We start from the raw sequence: 7,527 nt of genomic DNA, 5'->3' as shown, positions 1-7,527 counted from the left end.
CCCGACTCTCCCCTGTCATCTCTTCTGTGTAAGTTGGCTAAAGCACCAGGAACTACAGGGAAGATCATCAGGTCAATTTTTATTGCAACATTACCTAAAAAAAAAAAAAAAAATAACGACGAACTCATAGCGAAGTTGCACAATCGCTCTTTGCATTCGAGAATCAAAAGTAGCCATCCCAAATAGGCCATGAAAACGGAACCGATTACCTGTAAATGCCGATTGATTACATAGATTGTGAAAGCTTCTTTTTTTTTTTTTTTTTTTTTTATATAAAGGAGCGTTAAAGCTTTTTCTTTTTCTATAAAGGAATGTGATAGCTTGGAAGTTGGAACCCATTTATATTCCCTCCAAAATTCCAATCATAAATAGAAAAGCTTTCTCTCTCTGGAGACCTTGATACTGAGATAGGATTCCTCTCCATAAGGCCCATGGACCATAGAGTGATCTCACAACTGAGATGACCTCGAGACGTGTGCCCAGGTCCTTCCAACCGTGGGATCACTCTATGGTCCATAGGCTCTATGAGGATCTGGATCCGAATCCACTAGAGAATAATAGTATGTGTATGTGTGTGTGTGAGAGAGAGAGAGAGAGAAGGGGGGAAGTGGTTAATGGCCATTAAAGTACGGATGACGGCAAAAACACCCAAAAAAAAAGTGCGGACGACGGAGAAGGAAGTGAGAGAAAGCTGCGCCGTCTTTTCCAACTATTTCTCCCCCTTATGTTACCAGGCCTCAGTTATCCATTCCCCTTAGTTCTAACTTCAAACCTCTATCATAAATGTTCTTCAAAGTAAACTTCTCTTTTGGTATAATTTCGTTTCTGAACTGTCATGTCTCTCTCTTACCCTCGCGATGTCCTCCTCAACAAACCCAGAAGGTGGAGGAGCTCATCTGTTTCAGGTTTTGTACCTTTTGCTTCTCTTGTATGCTGTCCCTTTTGTTTATTTAATTTCTGAAGCCATGGTCTCTTCTCCTTCGTTTTCTGGGAGCATTTGTTCTGTTGGGAGTTTTAGTTTCTTTCTCATGGTGAATGGTTTAATTTGATTTTGATGACATCTTTTGGTTGTTCTATTAATAATTGCAAATGCAGCTCTCTCTGCTTGTTTCAAAGATTTTAGACAGTATGTCTTGAGTGACTCATGGAAGCAATTATGTCATCTGTCCATATTTCTAAATGTCCTGGTATCCTTGCTCCATTGAAATACTCTTTTTTCTTGATCAGTTTCTTTGGATGCCGGATTGAAGAATGCACAGATATCTAAAGATGGAACTGTGGTATGATGGCACTCTTCTTCCTTTATTTCATGAATTTCCGTATTTGAGAATATGTTAATGAAAGGGAAATAAAAATGCTTATTATCTTGTAGTGCTTTCAAGTGCCTAAGGAAAGAATTAAGGAATTATTCTTCCTATGACACTGCTTGGGTCTCAATGGTCCCTTCTTCTAGTTCCTCTCAGTACCCTTATTTCCCCAAGTGTGTAACCTGGTTATTGGAGAATCAGCTCCCTGATGGTTCATGGGGTCTTCCACATTCCGAGTCCATGCTTATTAAAGATGCCTTGTCCTCCACATTGGCAAGTGTGCTTGCACTCAAACGTTGGAATGTTGGGGAAGAACATGTTAAAAGGGGTATATGCTACTTGTCTTCTTTTGTTGTTCTGTCCTGTTAATTTCTGTCTCCATTTGTGTTTGTTAAAATATGTTACCGTTTCTATTTCACAGGAATTCATTTTATTGAGTCCAACTTTGCGTCAGCAACTAATGAGAAGCAACATTCTCCAATTGGCTTTAATATCATATTTCCTGGGATGATTGATTATGCTAGAGACACTGGTTTAAATATTCCTCTTAGCCCATCAATTTTAGATTCTTTACTTCGCAAGAGACACTTGGAGCTCAAAAGGTGAATACTTTTAATCTTCTCTCATTTCTGTTCAATGTTGGGCCTTTTGTGGTTCTTATAAGAAACTACCTTTGAAAATTAAAATTTTCCAAATCTTAAGGAGCCTAATATAATGCTTAGGCTCTGAAATTTAGGAGTTCAGACTTTCAGTTTACTCAAATAACTTTCATAATTTTTCAAAGAAAGAGAGTTCCCCACCCTGCCAGTTTAGGCTTCGAGGTTGGGTGGGTGGGAATCTCCCATGCCCCACCAATGGTAATGATAATGTTATATGGTAGTCATCCCATGGACATCTTGTGCTTATTTTAGGCCTCAAATTCTTATTGATGTTTATGGTGATGAGATTCTTCCATCTCTTTAAATTTTTGGTCTATCACATGTTCATAATTTGGAATTACTAATTATTTTTCTCGCTTATTTCATTTAGAGCGAGAAATTACTATCTGGCTTCTACAAGCTGTTCTGAGAGAAGGAAGGCATATCTAGCATATGTTGCAGCAGAAGGACTGGGAAAGTCACAGGATTGGATTGAGGTCATGAAATATCAAAAGGAAAATGGATCTCTGTTTAATTCACCATCTACAACTGCAGCTGCTTTTATTCACTGTCAGGATACTAACTGCCTCAATTACTTGCACTCAGTCTTAGAAAGGTTTGGCGATGCAGGTAAAACACAATCTTCTCCAAATTCACTGGTTGCTTTAATATGATTAAATATTGAAGTGTCTATTCTCTGGCATTTTCAGTTCCAACAACTTATCTTTCAGATACATACACTTGTCTTTGTATGGTTGACATTCTGGTGGGTTTGGGAATTGATCGTCATTTTAGGGGTGAAATAAAAGTTGTTTTGGATGAAACATACAGGTATAGTTCCAAGAACTGAATTTTATACTAGTTGATTATCATCTATTGAAATTCTAACATTTGCTGGTGAACAGATACTGGTTGCAGGGTGATGACGAGATATTCTTAGACCCTGTCACATGTGCCATGGCATTTCGGATCTTAACGTATGAATGGATATGATGTCCCTTCTGGTACTTCTTCTGGACTTTGTTTATGTCTTATGTTTCCTATGAATGATTACTCAGGGGGTTGTCATGTTATGCAGATGCATTAGCTCAATTTGATGAACAGTATTTTTGTTATCCACTCATAGGACATATGGAGGATATCAGTGCTCCGATTGAGTTATACAAGGCTTCAGAAATTTGTTAAGTTTGTCTCGAATTCTTGGCCCGTTTTGAAGATTGATCCGATCCGATATATTTTGGTGGCGACCTGAATGGGGAATTTTCTGAGATCTGTGATGCAAGCAGAGGGGTTGGGCCAGTAGGCCCAAGCCTGGAGCCCATCACTGATCTCGTATGGGGGTGCGGGTACGCCCCCGCGGTATGGTTCGACCGGATCGACCGCGACCCGATGGGTCAACCTGCGATTTGGAGTATATATAATGTACTGTTGCTTGTTGAGAAAGTCATTGTATTCCAGGATTTTCACGCAGCTAGGGTTTCAGGGCGAGTTTTTCCTCGCCACTGCTAGGGTGTAATTTCTCTTCTGCATAGTGAATCATCTTCTTCATAGTGAATCATCTTCTTCTTCGCCCGAGGACGTAGCACACCACCCTGGTGTGTGAACCTCGTTAAATCTCTGTGTCGTACGAATCTATTGTCTCTTTATTATTCGTGTTTCTTGGTGTTTGATCTTACAGAAATCATGTTATCTAATGAACCAGTTCTAGAGAACCTGAATTTCTTTTTAAGTTGTTATCTGAAACAAGGATTATCCAATGATTCATTCCTTGTGGATGGAGTCCATAAATATACGAGCAAAGCGGTAACTGCTCAAACATGCTCTGATAGAACTTCCTCTGCGCGCAAACCTTTCATCATTGGAGGCACATATTAACTTAAATCTCCTCTTGGTATGCTACAGGTGGAATATACTCTAAGATTCCCCCACTATGCCAGTTTGGAACGCCTCCAGAGCAGGAGTACTATTGAGAATTACAATGTAAATAGTCTGAGGATTCTGAAAACGGCATACAGGTGTGGAAGAAGACTTCGACTTCTGTGGCTACATTCTTAAGTAAGTACATTATGATCTCACCACCCTCTTATCTTGTATCAGCTGTTTAAATATTAGCAATCGGAATTTCCTACAACTGGCAATGGAAGACTTCAATGTCTGTCAAGAAATCCACCGTGAAGAACTCCAGCATCTAGAGTTGTACTGATCCATATCAATGCCTAAATACTGTTATTCTTTAAAAGGGTACTTTGGATATCACTTGTTAATTGATTTTTGTAATCTATTTTCATATAAGCAGATGGGTGAAAGAGAACAAATTAGATAAGCTGAAGTTTGCAAGGCAGAAAGTGGTGTACTTTTACTTCTCTGGTGCGGCAACCCTTTTCTCGCCTGAGCTATCTGATGCCCGCATGGCCTGGGCCAAAAATGGTGTCCTCACCACAGTGGTTGATGACTTCTTTGACTATGGAGGTTCTAAAGAAGAATTAGTGTCTACCTTCCTACCTACCTCCCTCCTCTGTTTTTACATTTTCATCAATAGGTTTTCCAGTAGAGAAATGATGGTGCTGTGCCCACAGGTGGGATGGAGACCAGGCCGCTCACTTTTGTTCTGAGCAAGTGCAAATCATATTTTCAGCACTTCACAATACAATCAATGAGCTAGGAAACAAAGCATTAGCATGGCAGCAGCGCACCGTCACTAGCAACATAATTGAGTTTGTGAGATTTAATAGGGAATTCTACCTTAAATATAAAACCTTGCCCTTTGGTGGATCTGCGGCATCCTTTTTCTTCTGAATTTACATTCATTTCTTTATTTAGAAGAAGTTAATGAACTTCTTTTGCTTGTTTGGCAGCGGTGACAAACGGATATGTATCATTTGCCTTGGGACCTATTGTTCTCTCAGCTCTTTATTTTGTTGGGCCTGAGCTTTCAGAGGAGGTAGTCAACAGTAGAGCACATGTGGGCGTCTCCTCAATGATGTCCAGGGCTTCGAGGTAGGAACTTGTACAAAGGGTATTGAAGGGGGAAGGGACATTTTAGCTAGCTAACTACAGGGTCCTCAAGCATTGATCAACGCCTTAAGCGGAATTTTCTTTTATGGTTGATTGCTACTTACTTTTCCTTTTCCTTATGGTATGTTACAGAGGGAAGCAGAACAAGGGAAATTGAATGGTGTTTTCTTGCAAATGATGCACAGCTGCTCTGGCAATATTACCTAAGAAGAGGCCATAAAAGAGATCAGAGCTGTCATTGAGAGTAATAGGACGAAACTCTTAGAATTAGTATTGAAGACAGAGGGAAGTGTAGTTCCAAGAGAATGCAAGGATGTGTTTTGGAAGATGAGCAAAATACTCCACCTCTTCTATATGAGAAATGATGGGTTCACATCTCCAAAGGAAGTGGTCAATTATGTAAATGCAGTCATTTATGAACCAATCAATATCTTCAAAGGAAATGGTCAATTATGTAAATGCAGTCATTTATGAACCAATCAATCTGATATAGCTAATAAAGGATGAAAAATATCAGCATTAGTATATGTGGGGCCTTCTATCTTGTATTTAGCACAAATACTAAGGCATTGAGTGGTTAGTGGATATTTTTCTTTCTCCTAATCAACAGCAACTTTATTGATCAAATTTTGGAATAAAATTGAGATTTATCTTATGGTTAATTGATGAACACATTTATGTGTGAAATCTAGGGTAATAAAACATGCATTTTATATATTTAGAATGGAACTACCTTGGGTTGTACTCTTTTTTTGCAGGTTTTGTATTTGAAAGGCTTTAAGCATTATCGGACGTCATATCTCTCTAACAACAACTGCCTAGTGTGGTTGGTGAGTTATGGTGTGCAAAATTCCTTCCTCACTAGGAGGTTTCAAGTTCGAATCTCATGGTTGTAGAAGAAAAAAAAAAGGGAAAAATAAATCTTGTCCAATCCCTTGGAGGGAGAAAAAGAAGAGAAATAAATAAATAAATAAATAAAATGAAAGAAAATAAGTAAAAAAAAAATTATAGGAAATTTCTCAAAGTTTATTTCTCTCTTCTCTTTCCTCCACCTTAGCACTTTTGGTCTCAAAAGATCTCACTACTAATTGTGGGTTTCTCCCTTTTAGGAAAGAGAAATTTGTTACCCTACCTCCCCATCCCCTATAAATACAACTCATGTAAGAGGAGGGGAGACACTTCATTCTTCTTCTAGGTTTTTTTTTTTTAGTTGCTCTATCTCGTTCTCTAGTTTTCTCTTTCTCTAGCTCTAGTTCTAGGTTTATGTTTTAAATACTTTTATAAATTTTTTTATTCAATTAATGCAAGCACTTTTGTTTTTGATTCTGTTTTTTTATTTTTATTATTTAAGCAATTGAAGTTGTAATTTTCAAGTTCTAGTTCTAGGCTTAGTTCTAGGTGACAAGAACAAGCTATGAAGCATGTCTTTCAAGTTTCATTTTTTTTTTTTCTTTAGATTTGTTTTTTCTAGTACTAAAAATTTCAGATTTGGTTTATTCTAGATCTGGTTTTTAGTATTGGGAGTATCTCAAATCGATCAAGTTTTCAGTTCAAGGGTTGAAGTTCAAGTAAGTAGGCTCCCTCAATAGTCTTCTCTCCCTCCTCTCATTCCCTCTTCTGACTACCCTTTCTTTTTTAATTTAGGATTTTAATTTCAGTCATTACATTATTGCTATCCCTTGCCCCCAAGGTTCATGGCTAGTGTATGTGTTGGCTTTGCCCCTCCTAGCCATAGAACCATCAATTTATTGTTTTTATTTTAATTGTCTCCCTTTCCCTAAAGCCAAGTAGAGTAACCCTTGTAAGAGTGACTCTCTGGTCAAGTAGGGAAGCTCATATTATGATGCATCCCTCAGGCTAAGTAGAAAAACCTACTTGTGAGTCTCTCTCTAGCTTTCCCCCCTTTCTTTTACTTTATTTTTTTATTTCAACATTTTTTCCTTTATTATTTTTTTTTAAAATTGTGTGGGTTTTTTATTTTCAGTTATTTATTTATTTAATTTTAATTGCGTGACTTGCGTCTTTAAATTCTTAGATGATGAATGGTTAGGACGTTATTTTAGATACATATGTTTAGGACGGTAATTAGAATTAGATCAAAACCATTAATCGGTTCACTTTCGCATTATTAAAAGAAGTAAAAAAATAAAGTGGCTGCTCTCCCTGTGTTCGACCTGTAGCTACACTGATCTGTACGCTTGCGGTTACATTTAAAATTTCAAACACTAATCCTCTTCAATGAAGCAACCACGAACAGAAGGGGATGATGATACATGAACATGATCACAAACATAATTTTGTGGGGTTGAGTCGTGCCACTCTTAAAATTGTAGTCGCCTATAGTGCAATGTAGGTAATTGCGAGATGAAACAAGTTCTAAGGTATGTGAGTCGATAATCCAAGGGGGTAGCACAGTTGGTGACAACGAACTTGGTACGAGCTGTAAACTCGAACGTCTTAAGTACGACTCCCACTAGGCGTACCTTGGGCCACTCACACGGGGGTGTTTAGTGCTCTTCACTGCTTTTAGTGAAAGTTGAATGATTCTCATTCAACTCCGGTATGAT

General features: G+C 38.1%; 1 protein-coding gene and 1 long non-coding RNA gene across 2 annotated transcripts; both read left to right on the top strand.

The window, feature by feature from the left end:
• Positions 1-621: 621 nt before the first annotated feature.
• On the top strand, positions 622-4,437 carry LOC122060619 (ent-kaurene synthase 5, chloroplastic-like; the record flags this gene model as incomplete). The annotated part of the gene is given in 13 exon segments (XM_042623750.1): positions 622-905; positions 1,228-1,280; positions 1,373-1,635; positions 1,729-1,909; positions 2,337-2,575; positions 2,656-2,776; positions 2,851-2,920; positions 2,922-2,949; positions 3,024-3,121; positions 3,626-3,748; positions 3,848-3,960; positions 4,043-4,141; positions 4,242-4,437. Coding segments are annotated over 12 exon segments (1,560 nt in total), but the record flags the coding sequence as incomplete, so codon positions are not given.
• An 8-nt stretch (positions 4,438-4,445) lies between these two features.
• On the top strand, positions 4,446-5,622 carry LOC122061768. The gene is made up of 3 exons (XR_006134717.1): positions 4,446-4,663; positions 4,801-4,942; positions 5,093-5,622. It is a non-coding gene; the product is annotated as an uncharacterized LOC122061768 (long non-coding RNA).
• Positions 5,623-7,527: the final 1,905 nt, after the last annotated feature.

This window comes from Macadamia integrifolia, chromosome 14, assembly GCF_013358625.1.
Source record: "Macadamia integrifolia cultivar HAES 741 chromosome 14, SCU_Mint_v3, whole genome shotgun sequence".
Taxonomy (NCBI): domain Eukaryota; kingdom Viridiplantae; phylum Streptophyta; class Magnoliopsida; order Proteales; family Proteaceae; genus Macadamia; species Macadamia integrifolia.
This window is presented reverse-complemented; position numbering and strand designations above follow the sequence as displayed.